Source organism: Meriones unguiculatus, chromosome 7 (genome assembly GCF_030254825.1).
Source record: "Meriones unguiculatus strain TT.TT164.6M chromosome 7, Bangor_MerUng_6.1, whole genome shotgun sequence".
NCBI lineage: Eukaryota > Metazoa > Chordata > Mammalia > Rodentia > Muridae > Meriones > Meriones unguiculatus.
In genome coordinates, this window is record NC_083355.1 from 12,449,653 (window position 1) to 12,475,717 (window position 26,065).

At 46.7% G+C, this 26,065-nt stretch overlaps 1 protein-coding gene across 5 annotated transcripts in view; it reads right to left on the reverse strand.

The window, feature by feature from the left end:
- Arsg (arylsulfatase G) overlaps nucleotides 1-26,065 on the reverse strand; it is a 124,986-nt gene that overhangs the window by 26,581 nt on the left and 72,340 nt on the right. For 4 of the 5 annotated variants that reach the window (XM_021655720.2, XM_060386495.1, XM_060386497.1 and 1 more), the window contains exons 3-8: nucleotides 25,207-25,394; nucleotides 21,325-21,372; nucleotides 17,470-17,581; nucleotides 15,133-15,270; nucleotides 8,384-8,580; nucleotides 6,878-6,958 (exon numbers count right to left, since the gene is read on the reverse strand). In XM_021655720.2, the coding sequence (XP_021511395.1) occupies nucleotides 6,878-6,958; nucleotides 8,384-8,580; nucleotides 15,133-15,270; nucleotides 17,470-17,581; nucleotides 21,325-21,372; nucleotides 25,207-25,394 (764 nt within the window). The remainder of the gene's footprint in view (nucleotides 1-6,877; nucleotides 6,959-8,383; nucleotides 8,581-15,132; nucleotides 15,271-17,469; nucleotides 17,582-21,324; nucleotides 21,373-25,206; nucleotides 25,395-26,065) is intronic. The other variant, XM_021655721.2, reaches the window with a different exon arrangement.

The following is a 26,065-nucleotide window of genomic DNA, read 5'->3' on the forward strand; positions in this document are numbered from 1 at the left end:
AATGCACCACCAGCCCTGGCTGAATGCAGGCGCTTAGTAAAGCCAGATCCAACTACACAGCCAGGACCCTCACCGATTCAGTCCTCCGGCACAGCATTCCACACTCTATAAACTCATGTCAGAAGCACAGGCCGACTTTGAAGACACCACGGTGAAGTGGCTGTGACTGGCTGGCTGTATGGGGGGAGGCACATCAGTATCCCAGGTTAGATGGGAAGCGGGCACAATGCCCTTCAAAGCCACGTGTAGCTTATGTGCTTCTCTGTATGTGACTACTCGCGTGTGGAGGTGAACAGGAAGGGGGGGGTGTAGGTCAATGTATGTGAGTGTGGGTATGGAGGCCAGAGGTCAACCTTTTTGGTTTTCCTTTTGGTTTGTTTGTTTCCAGGCCCAGAGGAACTAAGCTGCCTCCACTCGTTCAAATAACTCAACTTCCAAATAAGGGAGAGAATCGGCCAGGCATAATAGATAGCCCAGCATTTGGGAGTCTGAGACAGGAGGATCACTCCCAGTTCAAGGCCAGCCTGGGATACATAGTGGATTCTAGGCCCGAATGGGCTAGAGTTAGAGACTGTCTCTAATTAATTAATTAAGCCCTCAGTAGGTCTGACCTAAGACCCAGCTTTCACCTATCCACATGCACTAACTGGTGAACCTGAACTGTTTTCTAATCACTCTGGGGACCTGGGAATTGTCAGGAAGCTAAGGCTTTGGAGACCAAGCTGCTGGGTTTTTACTGGCCTAAGATTTGAGGGGGTCAGGCAAGGAGGAAACCCTGACTGAGACTTCACTCTCCTTACCTAGCGTAATCGTCTGGGAGTCCCCATGCAGGCTTTCCCTCCGCCTCCCAAACCTTTCCCTCCCTAAGACACCCGCCCTTCTCTACTATGGCTTTCAGGTCAGGGCCACGTTGGCAGTTGGTCTGTTACTGGTCGGCTGACTTGACTGTGTGGGACAGGGGGACAAAGGTCTGGCCCCTGCTCTGTACTCTGCCTCAGCCCCTCCCACCTGCTCATCAGGCCCAGAGGCCTTGGTGCTGTGCAGTGATTCACGACCTCACACTTTCGTGCCACCTCACCAAGAGCTGGCTGGCTTTCTGGTTCCCACACTCAGGATCAGGATCTCAGGCCCCACCCAACATATGCATCCAGCAACCACACGCCAAGCATAGAAATGGTGGAACAGAATACCGGAAGGCCTTTGGTTATCCCACAACAACCTTTGTTTCAACCACACAGCAGGCAACTCAGCAAATCTTGAAGACCCAGGTCAGCTGACCTCCCTTTCTCTCCCCACTGGCTCAGGCTGAAAGCCTTTAAGAGGTGATCAGCAGCTAGAGGTCAACCCTGGGTACCTTCTCAGGGGCTGTCTACTTCGGTTTCTGAGACAGGGTCTCTCACTTGACCTGGAACCCGGTTATTAGGAAATACGGCTGGGCAACCAGCTCCAAAAACCCATTTCCCTCCAGCTCAACCGCCATAGGGTCACAAGCCTGAGCCATCAGGCACAGCTCTTTAACATGGGTTCTGGAGATGACTCGGGTCTTTGTGTTCGCAAGGCAAGCATTTTACTGACCCAGCTATTGTGCCAGCCTTGTGTGCCAGCCTTTTTAACCACAGGCTTTAAACTGACCATGCCCTTCATCCCTTATCCCCAGCATCATAAATACGACCTGGTAAGTTACAGCAAGAATAACAGCTAAGTCCATAGCTTAAACTTCTATGCACTTTTCCATTTGGAATGCTCTTCGTTAATTTAGATAAGCTTTACTACTTTGACCCATGGCCCTGGTACATCAAAAGTGTGAGCTGTATCTGGCTTTCTGTCCAGAGATGCTTTCCTATGGCTCTGACAATGTATTTCGATGCATTTGTGGTTAGTTATGACTCTAATTAAAGCAGAACCTCTTACTTAAAGCAATAAATATTTAGCCTCAGCAACCAAAACATAAACAGAACCATGATTCATAAATTTGCTTATTTGTTCTTCCCGTCCTGGCCTCAGAAGTGGCATTCCCCAATGTATCATGGCAGGGGCAAGCCGACCAAGACTGCCGGCTGCCTACGCCTGGGAACAGCAAGCAGCTTTTCTCGAAAGAGGGCCCAACTGCCATGTTTCCCTGAGCCAGAAAGTCAAGTGGCTCTGTGAGTGGTGTGCCAGCCTCTTCATATAGGAGCATCGCCAGACAAGAGCTCGTGTAAAATCCCAGTTTCCGAGCCGGTGAGGCTGCTCAGTGGTCAGGGCTGCTTGCCGACAGTCCTGATGACCTGGGCTCTAGCCCTAGGACTGCAAACTCCTGAAGGTCATCTTCTGACTTCCACACATGTGCGGTGTCAGTTCAAAAGATCCTTATTCAGAGGCTGGGGACCTAGCTCAGAGGCTAAAGTAGCTTGTAGCCAAATCTAATGACCTGAGTTCAAGCCCCAGGACCTGACTCCTGTGAAAGTCGAGAACTGACTCCTGTGAGTTATGTTCTGACCTCCACCTATGTGCCATGACACTACAGGCACTCTCTCTCTCTCTCTCTCTCTCTCTCTCTCTCTTTTGTGTATGTGTGCGTACACACATACACCACATACACTAAAGAAATATAAAAGGGTTTTTTGTTTTTTTTTCAAATATTCTTGGGTCCTCTCCATCAGAAAAGCTTGTTGAATACAAAGCATGATGTGCGGAAGGCTCCTGATTATAGGTGATTCTAATGGCAGCAATGGCTTAAGAATCGGATTTTGAGAAGTAGGAACAGGGCGATCAAAAGGGCATCTTTAGAGCTGGGCAGATCTAAGTCCTAACTCCTGGGACACCCCTTTAATCAGATAGCCTCGGGCAGAATTCATAAGCCCCTCCAATCTCCATCTCTCATTCATGAAGTGGAAGATGGCCACGCTTATCTCACATGGCTGCGGGAACATTTACACAAGGTCATGAATATACTTTTGCATGGCACCTGCCACAGATGTGGGCAACAGAAAAACTCAAGATACCTCCAGATGGAAAACACCACGGGCCGGGGTCTGGCAGCCAGAAACTAATGAAGCAGTCCCCTGAGGTGGCTGGCATATATGATATTCTCCTTCTTAAATAATTTTGAGCAGCACAAGCAAAGCCAGTTTACTAGACTTCTGCCTGACTCCCTTAACCCAAACTGGCATTTCCATGTGCGAATTCTGGAGAAGCCCACTGAAGGACAGCCTATATAACCTTCCAGAGAGGCAAGCTCCCTTCCTAAATATAAATATATATCCTTGCCAAGGATACCCACAGAATACTAGTTCCCTAAAAGCACAGAGAAGCCAGGCTTCAGTGGGATCCAGAAGTATGGCTGGGTTTAGATGGCCTCCAGTGTGATGACAGGAACATTATAACAAGCCAGTGTCTGGAGGCTGGAAAAAGACAGACTTCAACCTCCACAGAGTTTTTATCATCAAGCCCAACCCTAGACAGACCCAGCAGCTAACAGTCCATGTCCTAAATCTATCAACTTGAGTGTAGCATCTCTGACCCTTCTCTACCTTCTCTTTAACCCCACAACTGGGCAGGAGGCAGAGGATGCCAAGAGATCTGGGTGTCCCAGTGGGAAGGTTTATGTAACAGCCTGATAGGGTCAGATTACAGACAAGCAAGGTCTCCTAGGAGTGCAGATGATGCCAAGTTAACAGAATGTTTTCTCATCACCCAGGGAGAGGAAGGAACACTTCTGCTCTTCAAATAAAACAAAGGAAGATTTTCCAGACAGAGGAGCAGTTGGATGGGGTGGGGAGACAAGGTGTAGATTCTGGCCCCGTATGAGCCAGGTTCTAAGTGTGAAAAGAGATGCAACAGGCAAGGGGTCAGGTGTGTTACACAGACAGGTGACTGGAGTCTGGGGACAGCAGGGACTTGCAGTCAGGCTCTCTTTCTTTGGTAGAAGGTAAACCTGATTTGCATTGTGTATGTGCATGCTCACAATGTTCAGCCTCCACTTCCTACCAAGAAGTGAGGAGGAACATAGATCTCAAGTTCTCTCCCAACTCTAGCATTCTTTGAATGTTGAAGATCCCGATTCTGCCTCCCTTGTGAATAATGCTGAGCTTAGTTGGTATGGCAGCACATGCCTGTGATCTCAGCATTCATGGGGCTAAAGCAGAAGCTTGAGTTCAAGGTCAGCTGGTGCTTCACAGCAAAGACACAAACACACACACACACATGACCACAAACACACAGACAGACACAGAAAATCAGACACACATGAGCACACAGAGAGACACACACAACACACACACACACACACACATGAGCACATGAGTGCACACACACACATACACACACACACACAGATACATGAACACACACTCGCTGCTGAGATCCATTTTCCTGTGAAGAATTCACACAGCTAACAACACGACTCATGTTTTTTGTTTGTTTGTTCTTGATATTGTGGTTATTGCTCCTATCTATCTATCCATCTATCCATCCATCCATCCATCCATCCATCCATCCATCCATCCATCTATCTATCTATCTATCTATCTATCTATCTATCTATCTGCTTTTTGAGACAGTCTCCTTACATCACCCAGGCTGACTTTGAACTCACTATGGAGCCCAGGTTGGTCTCCAACTGGTGGCAATACTGCCTCGGTGTCCTGAGTGCTGTAATTACAAGCATTGTCCCACTATACCCAACTCCAAGAACTACAGGTCTAGAGATAGAAGCTGTATAGATTCGGGTAGCACAGACAACACTGTTCTAGGCTGGTGTTTCTTAAAGTGGCTAGTGATATCAGCATTGTCCTGGAGTGCCACAGGAATGCAAGACACCACCATCAACTGATGACCTCTTGGGTTGAAACTTCATTTTAGCAAGATGCCCATAGGATCTCGTGTCTACACAGCAGAGCCCAAGAAGTGCTATTGTAGGACCATGGTTCCTTCAGGTCAGGGGGTTTGCTAGTCTTTATTTCCCAGGGTGGGAGGGGATTTCTGCTCCTGGCATACAATAGGTACGCAACAAGTAGGAAGAACAGGAAACAGCAGGAGATAAACAAATGCTCAGACAAGGAAAGAAGGGCAGGGCCAGGCTTGTTTTTGTTTTTGTCTTGTTGTTGTTGTTGAGACACGTCTCACATATCCCAGCTGGCCTGGAACTTACTGTTCTGCCAAGGGTGACCATGGACGTCTGATTCCCCCGCCTCCACCTTCTGGGTGCTGAGATTATAGGCATGTGCCAGCACACCTGGTTTACGTGATGCTGGAGACTGAACAAAGGACTGAGCTACACATTGCACAAGTACCCTACCTACTGAGCTACATGCTGGGCAAGCACCCTACAGACTGAGCTGCACCACTGCACTTTCTACGGTTTTTATGCTTATTTTTTAGTGCTCTGTATCAGAACCACGTGTTAAGCAAGCACTCTGCCCCAGAACCACACCTCCAAGCCCTCTTTTGTTTTTTTTTTTGGTTTTTTTTTGTTTTGTTTTGTTTTTTTAAGGAAACAGTAACAGTTTGCCATGGGAGGGAGGGATTACGAATCACATGTAAACTCCCTCTTACGCTCGGAGTAATCGCTGCTAATCTGCAGTTTTGATACCTCGTTCACAATTTTCTGAGAAGACATGAGCTTACTTTTATGTAATAAAGCTATACTTGGCACAAAGCATAGTTACATAAAGTATGTGCATATTCCTTGCATATTATTCTTTTAGCTTATTTCGTTCACTGAAAAATATTTAATGTAAATATTTCCAAGTCAATAAATATCCATCAGTTTACTGTTTCTTCAGTGCTCCTCTAAATGGCATTCCTTTAAACACTCCCCTCGCTGAGTTCTTGAATGGTGTCCATCTTGTTTTTATCCTCATGCTCATGTATACACACTTGTGCCCTTGGCTAATCAATTCCCTAAAACAAATGCTTCCAGGAGGAGTCTGTGCATCAAAAGGCAAATGGAACTTTTCAAACCTTTGCTCCACACACCAGACTGTCCCCAGCACAGCTTCTCCCTCAGAAGGTACAGTCCTTCCTTGTTGGGAAGTTTTCCAGAACAGATGGAGCTGAGTTTCAGGCTCAAGTATGTTTTCAGGTTACAAGTATGCAGCCAGAAATGGCCGTAGGAGGCTGGTGGGTGTGTGGAGATGGCACCAACTTTGACTACAGAGGCAAGCCTGGTTAGCTTCTCACCAACTGTGTGACCTTGGACAAGTGACTCAATTTCTTTGAGGTTCTCTATTCATCTAAAGTGAAGCCATTGCTTTTTACCTTTCACTCTTATAAAGGTTTAAAGATGACATATATAATGTCTTGCAGAGGCCCTGGCATGGTGACAAATACCCTTTAGCCCTAACACTCTAGAGGCAGAGGCAAGAGGATCTCTGAATTTGAGGCCAGCTTGATCTACATAGTAAGTTCTATGCCAGCCAAGGCCACATAGTGAGACCCTGTCAAGCAAACAACAGTAATAACAGAATAACAAATCCCAACCTTACAGAGTTATGTACTAAATATTTCTTGAATGGATAATGTGAACTAATGGTTGAATGGAGAGGGGTGGGGAAGAGAAGGAAAGGGACAGAGAATGAAAACACAGACATCCTAACAAATCAAGGCAAAGCATATTGACTGGACAGTTTATGCACTGCTTTCTCAGGATGAGAAAGGCTGGTCTTTTAGCGAAGAGTGAAAGAGAAGGGACAGAAAGAGATGGTCCATAATGAACAAATACTTTCTCTCTGTTCTTTTCTGAGAGTTGGTGGCTGGTGAGCCACTATGTCTCTGCTTCCTAACAGCGACCCAAAATCCAGGACACAAGGCAGCTGTTCCCAAGACAATGCCCCACACCCAGACAGCACTCAGCTTCCCAAGTAGGACCTGATCACACTGTATGAGTCTCTAATACCTTGATGGACTTGCCACAGTCCAAAGAAGGGACCCGTGCTGCCTGCCAGCTCACACTTCTGAGCCCATGGGCCGTTGTCTCCTGGAAACCAGAAAAATAAATGGGAGATGGTCAGTGGGTCTCTGAGGGACACTTTTTCTGACCCCTTCTCTGGCCATAACTCTGTGTACAGCCGGGATCAAACAGAAAGACAAACATGACCCCTACATTTGAAGTGTTGCTTGTAGGCATGGACATCAGTGCATGGCTTACCATGTGTGGCCAAGGGCCCCCTTCCGTTGCTTCTCAAGTGCTGGACTTGCATATCACCATTCAGGTAAAAGCCTGTCTCGGTGAGCCCATCTCTACTAAGCTCTCAGAGAGAGGAGGGCTTTCCCTGACCCAGTAAGCTCCATCTTAACATCTGCTCTCACATCCCACTTATATAGTCTTAGCAATCCATTGCTATTGTTAGTATGAACCCAGCAACTGTTCACTAAACAACCTTGATGCTCCTAGAACTCCACACACAGCATCTTTCAACCTTACAGTAGGCAGAGGAGTAGATTCAACTCTCGCAGAAGCATACACACAAAACCAGGTTTCAACTTGATCCAAATTAGCTGCCACTCTTCTACAGAGACCTGAGACATAAAATATCTGCATAACCCTCCCAACACACACACACACACACACACACACACACACACACACACCTTTAGATTTTTCTAAAGAGACAGACTCTTGCTAAAAAATAGCCCAGACTAGCCTCAAATTCACGATACTGCCCACCCTGGCTTTGAACTGGAGATCTTCTTGCCTTAGACTCTGAAGTGCTAGAAGTCTACAAAGTGTTATGTACTACGATACCTAGCTACATGTGAGCTGTTTAAAGGGATCATTAATTCAGTTCTTCTGGAGCCACCTGACTAAAGATATGGCCAGCAGCAGCCATGACCATTGGGACCAGGGAGGAGATGGGAAAGGACTACACAAGTTCACGATGCCAAAGTTGCTCTCTAACAAGTAAGAGTAAATAGTCAGAGAGTCCTGGTTAACATGTGTGGGTCCAGTAGAGCACATGCTCCGTCAGCCCCAACCATTCTTGTGACTCAGTCATGAAGAACCAAACAGAAAAGGTGTTGAAGGTAGGGCATTTACTCCCATCCCCAAGCTCCCAGAAAAATGACTCAGGAGACTCAAAGTATTGTTTATAAATGCTCAGACCACATAGCTAGGCTCTTCTCTGACTAGCTCATAACTTAAAATAACCCATTTATACTAACTTCATTCTGTCACATGGCTGGTTACCTCTGCTCAGGTACCATGTGTCTGTCCTCCTCACATCTTGCCAGGAGACTCTTCCCACCTGGCTCCCAACATGCTCAGCATTCAAGCAAATTAATATCATCAGGGCCCCAAGTTCACAGTGAGTCCCTCGCCTGTTAAAGATGCCACATGATCAGACACTGCTTTCCATAGACCCCGTGTGCCTGTGTATTAGATCCCAGCCAGATTCTACTTTACCTGTAAACCAGAGGAGTGTGTTTTCTTTTGCCATGTGGTCAACTTTGTCCTTGATCTGCCCTACCAGATTGTCCATCTCCCGGAGACTTGCATGATACAGACTTTGGTTCCGTGGCTTTTCCAATGGTGGAGTCACAGATAAAGGCACATGCATGTGGGCCAGGCCCACATAGAGCAGGAAGGGTCTTCCACTGGTGCTGAAACAAATGGGAGATCTCAGAGCCTCTGTAGGAGGCTGATCTTCTACAGGGCCTCTGACACAGGCCCTGCCCTGAAGGCACAAGGATAATGCATTTGTCTACAGTCTTATCTGGTTAGTTGATTAGAAAAGCAAAGCACTGTTACAATGGCTGGTCTTATGTAATAGTGAGAGCTATGACACAGGACCACTGTCTAAGTCCATCCTCAGGTTAACCCTCAAGTTGTCATTTCAGGAGACAAATCAGAAATTTAAATGGATTTAAGGACTTCCTTCAGGTTATCTGAGTAGTAACAGAAGGTCTGGACTTAAACTCATGTCTGCCTAGAAGGAAGCCTGTGCTCTTTGCTGCACTTCAGAGTCTAGGCATCCAGACCACCATGTGTTGGAGGTTGGTCTGATGCGTGTTACTGGCCCTTAAGATCTGGTTACACCTATCTTTGTTTAGTAAACCTGCCTAAGACTTATATGATTGGTTAATTAAACAGCCTGTACCTGAGCAGGGCAGAATAGGATAGACATGGCTAAGGTTCTTGAGCTTTGGAGGACAGAGAGGATCAATCATGGGAAACAAACAGATGATGGGCAGAAAGAGAGAAAGAAGGAGGACACTACGATGGATTATCCTGGAGGAAAAAAAACATGTGGAGCTGGGAGGAAGGACTCCAGCAATGGTGTGGAAAGGCCCAGACGAAGAATAAAAGAAAGTATTTATAAGATTATGGATGGAGCTAGGATGGTTAAGGAGAATGGCATGGGGGGTGGGAGATGGATGGTGAGGTGGTTCAGACAGCAAAAGTAAGAATATCTGCCTGGCCCAAGGTAAATAAGGCAATTATAAACCTAACAGGTGTCTGTGTCTTATTATTTGTGATAGCAGGTTAAAATATACTGCCATCATAATCTTAGGACTAATAATAACAAACATTATATAGCCCAACACTTTTTCTTATTATTGTTTACTACATCAACCATGTTAATTCTAGGAGACAGAGCCACAAGGAATCTCTAAGATGTGTGTGACCACAGGGACATTTAGATCAAGGCTCTGTTCTATACTAAACCTGATTCCTCTGGGAAATTCAGAATTAAAGGCTTGAGAGAGCTGGAGACCTCCAAGCAAAGTCTCCATGGTCTCATGGTGTAGGCCTGTAATCCCAACTCCTTGGGAAATTGGGGTAGGAAGGTCACAAGTTCAAGGACTGACTGGGCTACATGATGAATTCAAGACCATCCTTGGAAATTTAGTGAGATTCTGTCTCAAGATAAAAAGAAAGAAAAGCAGCCTGGGGATGTGACTTGGGGGTACCATGCTTGGCTGAAGAACCTCCAATTCCACCACTCCACCCAACCCAACCCTGACAACCTCTTATGGCCTCCACAGACACCCAGTATGCTTGGCACACAAACATGTAAGCAAATATACATAATAAAAACAATTTTTTATAAAAGCTGTTTGAGTTGCTGACTTGAGTTCCTTTTTTTTTCTTTTCTTTTCTTTTTTAAAAATCACTCAGTGAATTTTGGCTCACCCTCAGGACAGACTTCCCAGTCATTTCTAAAATGGCACCAAACATACTTCTGCCATTTTGTGCTACATATATGCCTTAGAGGGTTTAATTTTTCATGTAAAAATAAACAAGCACATTTCATCTTTAATGAGTGTTAAATTACACATATGCCAAAGAATTGTTTGAAAATAATCTTTTTATGATTTGTTGTCAGTACCTGTTTGGTGTGTGTACCTATTTTAGACACCTGTACACCAGGGGTAAAACTTTTTGAGGTGGGACTGGAGAGACGGCTGAGTGGTGACTTCTCACCCCACTCACTCCTACCACGCTGATGTGTCTCCTCCCCATCCTCCTTCACACCCCAGATGCCACCCAGCACAACAGACCAGGGCTCTAGATTCACCTTGAAGACCCATTTTCACCCATCTCCATCACTCCTCTTTTTCCCGATTACTTCTTCACAGGAGACCCAGGTTCAGTCCCTAGCACCAACACTGGACGTCTCACAACTGCCTTTTCTTTATGTTGGTCCATGCTGTCGACAACTTGCCCAACAAACCTCCTGTTCCCCAGCAATCTGTGTCAGGGTCCTCTTGCCTCAGCACCTCCCAATCCAAAACTTAACAGTGGTGCACACCCGTAATCCAGCACTCATGAGGTGATCAAGTCTAGCCTATATAGGAAATTCTGTCTCAAAAAAAAAAAAAAAATAGTGATGAGGACCACATGAGCCCCAAGGAGTAAGTAGCTGCCGGTATGCAGGCATGGCGACCACTGGAGGCAGAGGCATCACTGGGGAAATTAGCTATGATTGCTAACATATTGTTAGTTCGTTTACTCAGAGAGCATCTAAACAGGAAGAAGAGGGGTAGGAATGGGTGAAGTGTATCTACAAAGTGAATCTAGAGCCCTGGTCTGTTGGCATCTGGGTTGGGCAGGAAGATGAGGAGGGAACACATCACCATAGTAGGAATGAGTAGGGATGGGGTAATGAAGGTCAAAAAGGGGGGGCGAGTTTTTCCAAACGTCCTTCCCTGGGGAGATATAAACAATGTCTGTTTGCTCTTTACAGGGTCACAATGACATGATTTCACCAGAGTTCATCCTGGGGCATCAACAAGTTTATTGGGCTTGCAGAACAAGAGTGTAGAGTTGTCCACAGGAGTGGGGTGAACCCCAAAGTAGCGGACCTGGACAGTCTTCACCCAGCATGGAGACATCTCTCCCACATCCTCCTAGACAGCACCCATCTCAGTTTACCTCCCCACGCCTGTATATTCTAGCCCTTCCCAAGACCTCTGTGCCCTATTCCCGGGAAGCAGCATAGGACTGGTTGGTTCCATGCTCCGAGGCCCTGTGCCATCCACTTTCTGCCTTTTCTCCTATTTAGACCTTTGTCTGATGTGTGAAAAACTCACATCACCTGGCAGTTTTGATAAGCAGGTCCAAGTGGAAGGTAGGTGTTGTCTTAGTTAGAATTACTATTGCTTCGATAAAACACCATGACCAAAAGCAAGATGGTAAGGAAAATATTTATTTGGCCTCGACTTCCATATCACTGTTCATCATTGGAGGAAGTCAGGACAGGAACTCAAGCAGGGCAGGAACCCAGAGGCAGGCGCTGATGCAGAGGCCATGGAGAAGTGCTGTGTACTGCCTTGCTCCTCATAGCTTGCTCAGCCTGGTTCTCTTTATAGACCTTCCCTCTTTAATCACTAATTAAGAAAATGCCCTCAAGGCTTGCCTACAGCCTCATTTTATGGGGGAGTTTTCTTAATCGAGGTTTCTTCCTCTCAGATGACTTTAGCTTGTGTCAAGTTGACATAAAACTAATGACACAGATTCAAGCAGGTCCAGGGACCTTTTCTGCTACTGTGAGAAAGTCATGGATGAATTGGCAGGTCAAATCTTAAACAAACACATGCACCATAATTACCTCTGTAAAGTTAAAAAGCCAGTGACTCATTATCTTTCACTTTAACTAAGAAATTCACTCTTTTTTTTTTTTTTGATGCCCCAGGCTCTACCACCCCTGCAGAGTGAACCTTACACAGTCCCTGGCCACAGCTGTCCTCCCTCCTGCTCAGAAGGCTGATGCTCTGTTAAACACCAGAAAACTGTCTTCACCAACCATGAAGCATCTGCTTGTCACAGGGCAAAGGAAACTAGTACCGTTTCAAAGCTGTAGGAAGCTGGAGAGTCCCAACCTTTCAGATCAGAAAAGTTCTGCTCTGTCTACATCACCAAGCTGAGGAAAACCATTGACAGTATTTCTCAGAAAGGTCTGGAGACTTATTCAGATGCAACCTCCAGCATCCTGGGATGCTGCTCTGAGGTTCGGGACTGAAATAATGGGTTGTTTTCTGAAGAGCACACACAGGCAACTGAGTCTACCTCACCTGCCACTTCTGCCCTCCTTGATGGTGTTTCTAGAAAAGTCCAACATGGCCAAGCAAGAGCTGTAGGATCCTGCTGTCAGGGGTTGGTCTGCTCAGGTATCCACAGATGAAGCTATTTTTTATTTTAATTTTGTTATATTAATTACAGTTTATTCACTTTGTATCCCAGCTGTAGGCCCCTTCTTCATTCCCTCCCAATCCCACCTGCCCTCCCTCTTCTCCTCCCATGCCCCTCTCCAAGTCCAATGATAGGAGGTCCTCCTCCCCTTCCATCTGACCATAGCCTATCAGGTTTTATCAGGACTTGCTGCATTGTCTTCCTCTGTGGCCTGGTAAGGCTGCTCCTCATCAGGGGAAGGTGATCAAAGAGCCAGCCACTGAGTTCATGTCAGAGACAGTCCCTGCTCCCCTTAGTAGGGTACTCACTTGGACACTAAGCTGCCATGGGCTACATCTGTGCAGGGGTTCTAGGTTATCTCCATGCATGATCCTTATTTGGAGTATCCGTCTCACAAAAGACCCTTGGGCCCAGATTTCTTGATTCTGTTGCTCTCCTTGTGGAGCTCCTGTCCCTCCAGGTCTTTCTGTCTTGCCCTTCTTTCATAATATTCCCTGTACTCTGCTCAAAATTTGGCTATGAGCCTTAGCATCTGCTTTGATACACTGCTGGGTAGAGTCTTTCAGAGGCCCTCTGTGGTAGCTCCTGTCCTGTTCCCTGTTTTCTGCCTCTTCCGATGTCCCATTTGCCTTTCTGAGTCAGGACTGACAATGAAGCTATTTTAATTCTGCATGAGCAGGCAACCATACGGCACATTTTTGTTTTCTTACTAAGTAATGGCTGTGGACCTAAGGGAAGTATTCCGTTGCCCTTGAAAAGTCTGAGATCTTGGAAGAAGGATTAAATCAATCACACTTTCCAGTCATTATTTGCTGGGACAGGACAAGGACATACAACAGCGGCCCTCACACACAGTGGGATGGATTTTGTTGTCACTTTCAGCTGTTTTTCTGGAACATTAATTTAGTTTATACAGAAGGGCCATGTGTGTGGCGGTCAGAGAACAACTTTTGGGAGTTGGTTCTCCCCTTCCACCTGCATGGTTCCTGGGATTCAATACATATCGTCAGGCTTAGCAGCAAGTATCTTTATCCAAGGAGCCATCTTGAGCCCTCTTTTGGCTATTTTTAATTGACAGTTTCTAACATTTAAAGACTGTTTCCTGTCTCTCCCAGAAAGTGGAAAGATCTGATATCCCAGGCTTGCATCCCAGGCTCACCGCAGTGGCTGTAGCTAAGTAGCCGCTGCTCACTATAGATGGGGTCTGTTTTTCCCATGTTCAGCCTGCTTTCTGTTCTTTTGAGGATTCTCTTTAAATTCTGTATTACATGTGTGTGTATTTTGCCTGCATGTATGTCTATGCGCCACATGTGTGCAGCACCCTTGGAGGCCAGAAGACTCATATCTCCTGGAAGTAGAGTTACAGACGGTTGTGAGCCTGAGTGCTGAGGGTTAAAGCTGGAGCCTCTGGAAGGGCACCCAGTGCTCTTCACTGCTGAGCTAGCTCTCCAGCCCTACTTTGCAGGCTCTGTAGATGGATGTATGTGGAACCCTGTGTGGGATACTGGATAGTAACCTCCAAACATACCTGAAATCTAGTCCTGGAATTGGGGAATCCTACCTTCCATAGAAAAGGAGACTTTAATTAATACCTGATAGTTATGGTAAAGATCTTGAGATGAGACCATCTTCATACTTCTTGGTTGACTTTTTTTTTTTTGGCTGGCCATGACCTCTGCCTCCTGAGTGCTGGACTGGGTCCTCATTGGCTCCTGGTTGACTACTAATCAGTACTGTCCTTAAAAGAAGCCTGGGTGTGGTGGCATATTCCAGCACTTGGGAGATCAGAAAGAAGTTCAAGGACATCGTCAGTTTCACAGCCTGGGCTACATGAGACTCTTTCTAAAAATGGAGGGGTGAGGGTATCTAACTACGTGTAGAAATAGCAAGGGGTCAATAGATGTAGAGATTAGAATGATGTGGAAAACTAACAGCTATCAGAAGATAAAAGAAAACTAATCAAGGAAAACTAACAGCTATCAGAAGATAAAAGAAACAGTTATTCTCTGAGGCTCCAGAATGAATGAGCCATGCTCATACTTTGATGGTAACCCTCTAAGGTTGGCTTCAGACATCTGGCATCTAGACCTGAGGAGAACTTGTTACTATGGTTACTATTGGTTTTAGCCACCACTATGGCAGCCATTTGTTATAGCAGCAGCAGGGAACTCATACATCCTGCTAACAAAGGAATTTCACAAATACCCCGAGTGCACTGAATGCATCAGCCAGGCCTCACTCTCAAGGAACTTACACTCAAGTAGGAGAAGGAAAAATGCCTATGACCATGGTGCTGATCAAACAATAGTCAAAGGCCTCAGTAAGGCCTCAGAAACGTACTTGAGGACCTTCTAACCCAGGACCAGAGAATCCACCAGGACCATTTTCCAATGTTACTAGCCTATGGGAGACAGGCATGCATATTTGCTGAACCATGAAATTCTGCCTCGGCCCTCACAAGTCGGGAGGACTTGGTATGTGTGGAAGAGGGGCTAAGAGCAAGGTACTGCGCTCCTTACCTGGCCTGACCAATGAACTCCACCGCCTTTTCTGCATACTTCTGCGCAAGGCCGCTCAGGTTCACAGGCTGCTCCACAATGTTGAGGTTCTCATAGAGAGGAAGGGCCACGTCTGTGTAACAGTCCCTCCCGGGGTTCCTGGGTGCAAAACACAGAGAGGAGAGGACTCATTTTCACACCCTAAACAGTCACAGAAAGCTTTTGTGAAGCGGCACACACAGAAAACATTTCATAGCTGGTCCCAGAGGACTCAGCAGGTCAGTCAGTTGCTTTTCCGTTCCCTTTGAATCAACGTTTGTATTCCTTGGAAGAGCCAGCCACCCTGTAAAACCTGGCGAGATGCTTATGAGCCTGGGGCATCATGGGAAGTCAGAAGGATACCAATTATTAGAAAAAAAAAATTCTGCTATGGGTCCTGAGGCTGAAGTGACTCTGACAGACTCACACCTTCTCCCTGGCCACCATCTTGTCTGAGCTATCTTCACTCTCAGAGGTTTCCACTTGTCTAGCATGGGGGTACCTGTGCCCCTTACCGAGGATACCAGGAAGACAAAAGACAGCTTTCTGCCCTAGTCACCACCAAGAAGTGGGTGAAAAAAAAAAAAAAAAAAAAAAAACAAGAAGTAAGCAGTGTCGCATATGTCCTTCCAAAGACAATTAGAGAAGAACTGGGGATAATTTGAAATGCTGCTATACCTACATGGGTACAATACCCTGTTGTAAAAGCTTAGGGGATGATGCCAAACTGGGTAAATCATTACCAAACACTTTTTTTTTTTTAAAGAAAAAGTTGAAGCTAAAGAGATGGCTCAGCACCTGTAATCCCAGTACTCAGAGAAGCAGAGGCAGGTCAATCTCTAAGTCAGAGGCCAGCCTGGTCAACAAAGTGAGTCCAGGAAATCCAAGGCTACCCAGAGAAACCCTGTCTCAAAAAAAACAGAGAGAGAGAGAGAGAGAGAGAGAGAGAGAGAGAGAGAGAGCTCAGCAGTTAAGAACACTTACAGCTCTTGCAAAGGAGCCAAACACCCAAATGAAGTGGTTCAAAACCACCTGTAATTCCAGCTCCAGGGATCTGATGCCCTCTTCTGGCCTCTTTGGGTACCGGCTTTTACATGCACAAACCCGCACACAGATGCACAGCTATATACATAAAAATAAACTAACTACCAAAGAAATAAAAAAGTAGTTATGATGTTGGCTTGATTATTCCATATTTTTGTTGGAATGTTCAGCTTTTTATTGCCTTGATTAAATTCCACAGTCACTAGCCCAACAAGCCAATGCTTTTGATCCTGTTTAACTGTAATGAAGATTAATGAGAAGAGAAAGACTGAGGGAGAAAAGAAGGAGACATTGGTTGATGTATCCCATGCTGTGATACAGCCACAGGGGGATGCAGTTGTGACTCCTATGCCACACAGAGTTGTGTAAGAGAGGCAGCAAAACTTGCCACAGCCTTTCACCCTGTCACCTGTCATCTTACGAAGTGAAAGCTTAGGAGGGAGTTCTGTGCTTCCCAGGTGGGAACCCAAGTGATGACACCCACAACGTCAGTCCAACAACCATACACTAAGAAGCAAACGTGGAGGACATGGGTCCTGGACTTAAAGACTAAAACTGCAATTGGAATTTTCTCCTGCCATTTCTGGTATGATACAGGCAAGGCAAATTGGTCCTGTGGATTACAGGTAAGGGTGGCGTGTGCCAAGAATGTACAACTTTTCAATAAATAGCCATTATTATATTAAGCATTATGTTATTAATGAACCAGCTGACACATTCCCTAAGCAGTTCAGACATGTGTGGCCTTAGAAATAACCACTTTCACAGGCTCGAAGAGAGAGGAGCACGGAAACTGAGCTAATCTCTGACCTCAGGCATACTTAGCACCTTTCTCTCCTGTCTCTCCTTCTCTCTCTGTCTCCCTCTTTCTCTCTCTGTCTTTTTCTCTGTCTCTGTCTCATTCTCTCTCCTTATGTCCCATGTCTGGACCAGGAAAGTAGCAAGTAGTCCAGGAACAAAGCCAGCAGGCAGAGGAGGAGGGAAGCTGCACCTGTGTGAGGCTTTGGCAGGCACTCAAGGCTCTCCCCAGGTGAGCTAAACAATCCTGAGATTTTGGAAAATTCCAACAGGAAAAAGAATGCAGTTCCCATCTTTGCACTGGGACATAAATAAAAACCCTTTTCCTGGACACGGTCTCTATCTTGTGCGATGCCTCAACTGTTCATCTCTATCTCATTCATTTATTTTAGAAGCAACGTGGGTCTCCCATTCACTTTTTCTAGATGGTCTCCACTTTGCCTTAAAACCCGCAGCCAATGCCTCGGGCATTCTTACCTCCACCGGCCGTCGCTCTGGGGGCACGCTGGACAAGGAGGGTAGTTGTAGCCCGGGGTGTCCGTGCAGCCCATATCGTGGCTATATGGGATCCCAAAGAAGTAATCAAAGCCTGGAAGAGGGGCAATCAGTTAGCACCCCCACTTACTGCTTCTCAGCACGCCTGCCCTCTTACGCTCACAACAGAAAATTTAATTTCCCGTGATTTAATACTGCAGTGCTCTAGAGTGTGTAATTAAAAGAGGATTTGATTAATATCCCTTTGAAGTAGGCAAGGAAAAATCATTTTGCTGGGTTCTGGCTGTAAGACTAGCTTTGAGAAATGTCTTGTGACGAGAGTTAAACTAGATGGGAGGAAGGTATCAAGAATTCCTGACCGCCTAACATCCTCTATGAAGTTATTGAACACATTGGTAAGTACTTGGTAAAAAATAATAAATAAATCTACTGCATACATAGTGCTTCAGGAGATCAAACTTCTGCCTTCAAGAAGCTTTCTGTGTAGGGCCAGTGCGATGGCTCAGGAAGGAAAGGTGCTTGCCGACAAGCCTAATGAGCAAGCCTAATGATGTGAGGTCCATCCCCACAGCTATATGGAAGAAGGAGAGGACTGACTCCCAAAAGTTGCCCTCTGACCTCCATATACACGCCGCAGCACACACAACATAAACATGTAACTGTTAATGAAAAAAAAAAACAAGCTATGTGAAGCCATGAGAACTGGATGAGTCAGGCAGGATGGTGTATGCTGATAATCCCAGCATGATGGAGGAGGAGATTGGAAGATCCCAGGTTTGAGGCCAGAGGCGGAAGTTATTCCCAGATGCAGTGGGTAGAGTGGTTGAGACAGCAATCTCAGCATCTCATCAAGCTTCCTAAAGAATGAGTGTCTGTGCCAGGACTCCAAATGGTGAGAGGATGCAGGTTTGGGAGGTGGAATGGAATGGAGGAAGTAAGAATGCGAGTGTTGGGCCAAATTCCTGACACTCTCCTTCAGCCTGTGTCTTCTACAACTCAGGCTCTTCACTGGGTCTGGTAAGCAAGGAGGGTTGCCTCTTCAGCCCCTGCCTGCGCCTCTTGCCTGCTCTATCTGCACATTTCCTATCCTAAAGCAGCTGCCTGCCATTTCTCAATGTGACTCATATCCTGGAACCCCAGTGGCTCTGCCTGGAATTGCCTGCTCTCTAACTCTTACCAATGAAGCTACACAGAAGCTGCCCATTACGGTTTCCTATAAAACGCCCCACTCCTCACCACTTCCTGCTAGCCCTTTCCTCTTTCTTTTTTCTTAGTCCAATCACAACCTTCAGACTTTTCGTCAGCATGAATGACAAGATCTCTCCCTTTGGCACTGCATTCCTTAGGTTGGAACATTAGACCCAAATTCGCCAGTTTGTGGTTTATGTCCCAGTTAGCTTTACCTATTAGCGTGACACAGCTTAGAGCGAACTGAGAAGGGGGAGAACTCAATTAAGAAACTGCCCAGGTCAGATTGGCTTGTGGATATGTCAGTGGGCAACTGTCTTGTTTGTTCATTGATGTAGAAAGACCCAGCCCACCGTGGGCAGCACCATTCCCTAGGCAGTTCCAGAGCTATATAAGGAAGCTAGCTAACCATAGGTCTGCAAGAGCGCCAACAAGCAGAATTCCTCTTTGTTTCTGCTTCAAATTCCTGCCTTGACTTCCTTTGATGTTTGAACAGTGATCTGGAAGTGTAAGCCGAATAAGCCCTTTTCTCCCTAAGTTCCTTTCGGTCACAGTGTCTGTCATAACTAGTATATATAGAATGGCTGGTAAGTGTTACTAGTACTGAAGAAAACCTGATAGCTCTATGTCAACCTTACTTGGACCAACAGATTTAAATACCACATAGGTAAATGACAGGGCCCTGAACTGTGACTGCATTTGTTGTCAAGATGAGCAAGTTCTTCAGGTTTCATTGGCAAGAGGTCTCTATGAAGGCTTCTGAACTCTATCACTGTAACACAAAACACCCATAGGCAATTCTCCAATAACACTAAATTTACAGAAACTCTTAGCATGCTGGATTTGGCCCACGCCGTATACCAACTTTTAGTTTAGACATGAGCTGCCCTCAAGCCCTGAGTTGGTGAGAAGCCTCAGTGTCTACTGGAGCCTGGTCTCTGAAGTAGCCAAGAATGGCAGGGGGGGGCATGGATGCATATGAGGAACGTGACTGTTTAACACGATCCATGCGGGTTTGTAAGGGAACACAGAGGTTTATGGGAACCAGCATAGTCTACACAGGCAGGGTGCAAAACTCTGGAAAGGACAGAGGTAGCAGCCAAGAAACCCCACAGCGTCCAAGCATGAAGGCTTCCAGGACTATGTGATGCAAATTACAGCAAATACTTAGGAGATCTCTTTCTTCCCACTTCCTAGTGCAGGGTCAGACTCTCAAACCATGGACCTTCGACGTCTAAACAGAGCCAAGACTCAGCATGCCTCTCTGCCTGGCACTCCAGGAACAATGCTCAAGATGACAACAGTGGATGTAATCCAACCCAATGAGAAACAAGACCTAAAGGCCTGGAAGGGAACACACAGGTCCTGGAGAGATTTGTTGTTGTTGTTGTTGTTGTTGTTGTTGTTGTTGTTGTTAGTGGACAGGCTCGGTGTTCATTTCCTCTACTGGCCATTTTTAAATGTCACAGTTTCATATTCTGCCTTCTGTGTTCCTTTAAAAGGATCCTTCAAGCACAATGCAGCCCTTTGCCACAGTCAGAGAGAGACACTTAGGAAAGGTGAGGGAGAAGTTTGCAAAATAGTCAGAGACACTAAAAGAAAAAAAAGGCCACCTATTTGTGTATAAAGTGTCAGGAGAAGACAGACAGACATCTATAGAGCCAAAGGCTGTATATGTTGACATGGTAAATTGCTTCTAAGGGACAGTCGGCGGGTTCCCATAAGCAAAGGAAAAGGCTAGGGAAAGGACAGAGACACAAATTACAAGTTGGAAAAAACACACATATTTTGAAAAATCTGACATTCAGAAAGTGTGTGCGTCAAGTGGGTGATTACTTTCAGAGAATCCACTTTGACAGCCTAGCCTTGGCCTTCTTGTCCAAGGCCAAGGGTGAGAGGTCTGAGGATACAAACATCTTCAAGAGGAAGCCAGGAGACAGCATCCCCTATCAGGGTTCATGCGCCATCACCTTTTTCTACCTGTGCTGTCAGGATGTCATAGACTGTTCCCTAAGGTACAAGGAACTGGGAGACGGGAGGGAATGGATGGGTCCTCTGGTAGTCTCAATGTCATTGGTCCCCATAGGCCCACAGGGAATGGTACTGTTAAGAGGTGTGGCCTTGCTGCAGGAAGTATGTCACTGTGGGGCAGGCTTTGAGGTCTCCTACACTCAAGCTGTGCCAGTGTGGCACACAACCTCCTTCTGCAGCCTGTGGATCAAGATGTAGAACTCTCAGCTCCTTCTTCAATACCACATCTGCCTGCAGGCCACCATGTTTCCTGTCAGGAGGATAATGGGCTAAATCTCTGAAACTGTAAGCCAGCCCCAATGACATGTTTTCCTTTTTAAGAGTTGCCATGGTCATGGTGTCTCTCCACAGCAATAAAACCCCAACTAAGACAGGTCCACAGTGGACCGTCTTTGGACTGACAGACAACAAGTAGGGGACCAGGGAACGTTCTAGAAATAGCGATGTGAGGATGGGGCCACTGGTACTCCACATGTGCCTACGTGACTTTTGAATCAGAGATGTCCTAACATAGAGTATTCCCAGGGATACAATGGCTTCAAATGCTCATAGTGTTCTACCACACAGAGAGCCTTATGTTCTGTTTCCCAAGGAACAAACTCCAAACAACAGTCTTACCACGGAAATTGGGATGATAAGAGCCATGGTGCCCAAGATGCCATTTGCCTGTGGGAAAAGAGAGAAAGAGAGAGGCCTTCAGAGGGGTCTCTAAGAAAACACGCAGACCATCGGGGAAGCTGATCACACACTCCGTTTCCATCAGCTTCACACATCAGTGAGGACAAAGAGAAGCTGCCAAGGCTGTGTGCTTGCCAAGTTTTGCTCTATGGGACCCACACGGATACCTCAGGGAGGTGGGAGGCCAGCAAGGACTGGCTGACTCAGGACCACATGAGTAAAGATGAGTTAGGGATGGCTCTTCTTCCCAGCAGCTCAGTGATGCTGCCCAGCTGAGCCTCTTCCTTGGGGGGCACGTGGCTTGTAGATGCCCTGTGGAGGATCCTGCAAACCCTGCCTGTTCTCAGAAATGCCTGGCCTCAGCATCTTCCTCTCTGGGTGACGTCATCAGCAGTTTGCAGAGAGGGGAGAGGCCACTTCCCCCAAGTAGCTCCAGCACTGAAACACCTGCCAGGCAGCAAATGAGAAACTCAGCCACCCGCAGATCCTGCTCCATTCCTTCTGGGGGGATAATTGGACGATGTGGGGCAGAGCTCTGACAACGTGAGAACCTCTGATCTGCTCATTTACTGTGAGGACTGGATCCCAGGAAACTGCTGCCAAGGCACAGGGGCCAGAGATACACAAGCAATCCGAAGATGTAAACTGTGGTGACCTTTGACAACTTAAAGGAGGGAGGCTAGCAAGCAGACAGGGGTATGCCTAAGAAAACTATTTGATGTGGCCTTAATAAAACACAGTGTAAGACAGGGTTTTATATAGAGCTCAGGCTGGCCTTGGATTCAAGACCTCCTTTCTTAGCCCCTTGAGAGCTAGACTTACGGTCATATACCACCATGCCCAGCTCTGTTCTGTGGATCTGAAAATGTTTAAAGAAACAGGCACTCAGGAGACAGAGGCAAGTGGATCTCCGGGAGTTCCAGGTCAGCCTGGTCTACATAGTAAGTTCAAGGCCAGTCAGGATTACATAGTGAGACCCTGTCCAAAAAACAAACAAACAAACAAGAAAAGAAAAAAGAAATAATTGAGGTATGGTAGCACATGTCTGTGATTTCAGCACCTAAAACACTGGGGCAGGAAGCTCAGAAGTTCAAGGCCAGATTAGGTTATATAAGACTCCTAAGCTAGGATACACAGAAAGTCTCTGTCTGAAAAAAGGGTGTATAATGATAAAATATAAAATAATATGAAAGGGAAAAGGGGACACCAAGGGATACCTACACATGTAGGTAAAAAATACATGAACACAGACAAAGATTTCAAGCAGTGCTGAGCCCTGTGAGCGGACCCCAGAGCCCTTTTTCAGGTTACATTCACAAGCACATGGATGCCCTTGTCTTCTTCAGGGCTTGCAAAAGGTGCAGTAGGGAGTAAGGGAAGGGATGGAAGCTATCCAGCTACCTGCGATCAGTTGCTTACTTGGTTTTCAAAGGTCAAAGAGAATCATAATATCAAGGCAGATGAAGAAGAACCCATCCCCCTGCTTTGTATAAGGCTCTAGCATCTGGCCGTCCATAGACCAAACTGGTCCTGGCTCCAGGGATAAATAGACGTATCTTATAGGTCTGTCTAACAGGCAACCCCCAGGGGGAGCTTCATGTGCCCCCTGGGTCCTGATGTTGTCAGCATGATTGTACCGCAGGGAATGCGGGGAAAGGAGTATCTTAGGTCAGGCTGCTGCTGTGATGAAACACCGTACCTGAAGGCAACTTTGGAAGGGAAGAGTTTGTTTGGCTCACACTTCCACATCACTGTTCATCACACAAGGAGGCCAGGAGACAAACCCCAGCAGGGCAGGAACCTGGAGGCAGGAGCTGACGCAGAGGCCGTGCAGGGCTGCTGTTAACCGGCTTGCTCCTCATGGCTTGCTCAGCCTGCTTTCTTATAGAACCCAGGACCACCAGCCAGGGACAGCACCAGCCACAATGGGCTGGGCCCTCTCCCATCAATCACTAATTAAGAAAATGCTCTACAGATGGATCTTATGGAGGCGTTTTCTTAATTGAGATTCCCTCCTTTCAGATGACTCTAGCTTGTGCCAGCATTGAAGTTAGAAAGAGAGAATAGTTCTTAGTTGGTCCCTTCATCCACTGTCTGGGGCGTCTCCTTCTGAGACTACGAATGTCACCCTCCACTTTGGATACCTATATAAGAACACCATGCCTTTAAACTCAGTGGGGGAAGGAAACACCAGAGATGTCAGCTCTTGGTCTTAGTAAAGCAATATCCTCCAAGCTAACACAGAAACCTCGAGAGAAGAGTGTCTCCTCCACAGGGGCCCTCACTGTCACAAGCCTGTTGGCACACCCTCCCTTGCCATTTCACTATGGTAGAGAGACACAGAAATCCCACTGGAACCAGCTCTTTGGAAGTAACTAAGAAGCACAAACAGGCTGAGGTGAGGAGGCTGTAGGAAACTGCTTCGTGGTCTCAGCATCTGCAAGGCAGACTGGCAGGGAGGGAGGCCCCAGCATCTGGAGAAGGCTGGGGTCAGGTCCTGCACAGACAACATCTGTTCCAGGCTCAAGACATAGTTCTCTCACCCTACCATAGGAGAATAATAATTCCTGTGTAAATGAATGTATCCTAGGGGCTAGAACATAATGCATGCTGAGCAAAATATATACAAGATAAGGAAGCCTGGAATTCCAGCACTCTAAGGTTGCAAACAGGACTGTATGTCTGGAGCCAGCCTTGGGGTACGTAGTAAGACACTATTTCAAAAACAGGGTTAGGGAGAGAGTTGGTAGAGTGCTTGCCTAGCATACATGAAGCCTTGGGTTCTATCCCCAGGACCACTTAAATCCAGGCATGGTGGCACATGCCTAAAATTCCAGCACTCAGGAGGTGGAGCCAGGAGAATCAGAAGTTCATTCCTCAGCTGTAGAATGAGTTTGAAGCCATCTTGGTACACATTAGAGAGAGAGAGAGAGAGAGAGAGAGAGAGAGGAAGAAGGGAAGAAAGCAAGAAAAGGAGAGAGGAAGGGATGCAAAGAAGTGGCTGAACATTGGGAAATCAACTGCTGCTTTTCTATCCTATATTCATATCTACATGTATGCCTCTAACAGAATTTTGCAGTGGGACAGAGTTGGGTAGGTCGAGGCAGGGCGGGGTGGAGCAGGGTAGGGATAGGGCAGGGCAGGGGAGGGCAGGGTGGGGGTTGCTTGTTTATAGTAACAGTACCCAGTGCACTGTGCATTCTAGGCTGGCACTTCATCACTGATGCACCCCTAGCCCAGAGCCATCAGCTTGTTCAAGATGGCCACACCCAGGGCTATGTCAACTATTATAATCCTGTCCCAAGTTTCTCAGACTTTTTTGACACCCAGTAGCCATGTCACCCAATTCTAGACAGTAAAATTTAAGCTCAGTTCTTGGGAAGGAAAGATACTTAAATAGAAGATTCAGTTTCTTGACAGCAGTGGGTGGGTTCATGAGGGTGCTACCCAGTCTCTTCTCTCCTTCCTGGAACCTAATGATAATGAAGGACCCTGAAGCTGAGGCATTGCAGCCACAGGCTCATGAGCAAAAGCCATCATGCTCAGGATAGCAGAAGGGAGTCTGGAAAAGCTCCCAAAGGTGTCTTAGGGATAATCTGACCTAATGGATGCAATTACTTACCACAAAGCCTATTATCATGGGAGAAAAGAGCTACACACGTTTTTGGCCTCGGGTTGGGTCTTTCCAGTTACTTAAAGCCAGCTGAAAGCGTTCTTACCACCATACCCAGAAAGAGACCAACAAAGACACAGATGTAGCAGAAGAGGCAGCAGCCATGGAGAGACTCTGAGGTCTTGAAGCAACTGCCCAGGGCGCATTACCTATCATAGCAGTGACATAACCAGCCTGTCGGAGCACCTCGGCCAAGGTCGTCTCGTTCAGAGGAAGCCCCCCAACAGAGGTGACAGCAAAGTTGTGCGTGACTCCGTTCCGTAGACCCAGCCGGCCAGTAAGCAGGGAGGCGCGGGACGGGGAGCAGGTGGAAGCAGCTGCGTGGAAGTCTGCGAACCTGTGGAGAAAAGTAACCGGATCAGGACCTGGCCAGCTACAGGAAGTCAAATGAAGAGGGCGGGGGCATCCAGCAATCTAGAATGACAGCCCTGAGAAGAACCCTAAAGATCACCCAGGGGTGTGCAGGAAAAGGAAGCCCAGAAAGGAAGCAAGGCTGAGGTTGAACTCAGACTGACAGGGCCAGTCCTCTCCACTTAGAGAGTCCATATGTCAAAGTCACTCGCGTTGGTGAGTTCTTGAATCCCAAATCAATATTTGAGCTGGTTTAGAGTCATCCATGGCTAGAAACGGACACGCAGGAGAGATGACTCAGTGACTGAAAGTACAGACTGCTCTTTCAAGAGGGCCAGAGTTCAGTTCCCAGCTCCCATGACGTGCAGCCTGTAACTCCAGTCCCAGGGGGTCAACACTCTCTCTGGCTTCCATGAGCAATTGTCCTCATGTGTAAATACTACCACACAGACGCACATGCACAGAATACAGAATAAAAAAAAAAATAGCTGCTTCTTGTTCAGGAAGACACCGAATGGCAGGATTTGGCACAGGGGTGAGGGTGGTCCTGAGGACCTGGGGGAACAGGATTAAGAGGCCTTGGCAGCAGCTTCTGTGAAAGATTTGGCAGCATTTTTTAAGGGCCATGACCAAGGCCGTGGGTCCATCAAGGTAAAA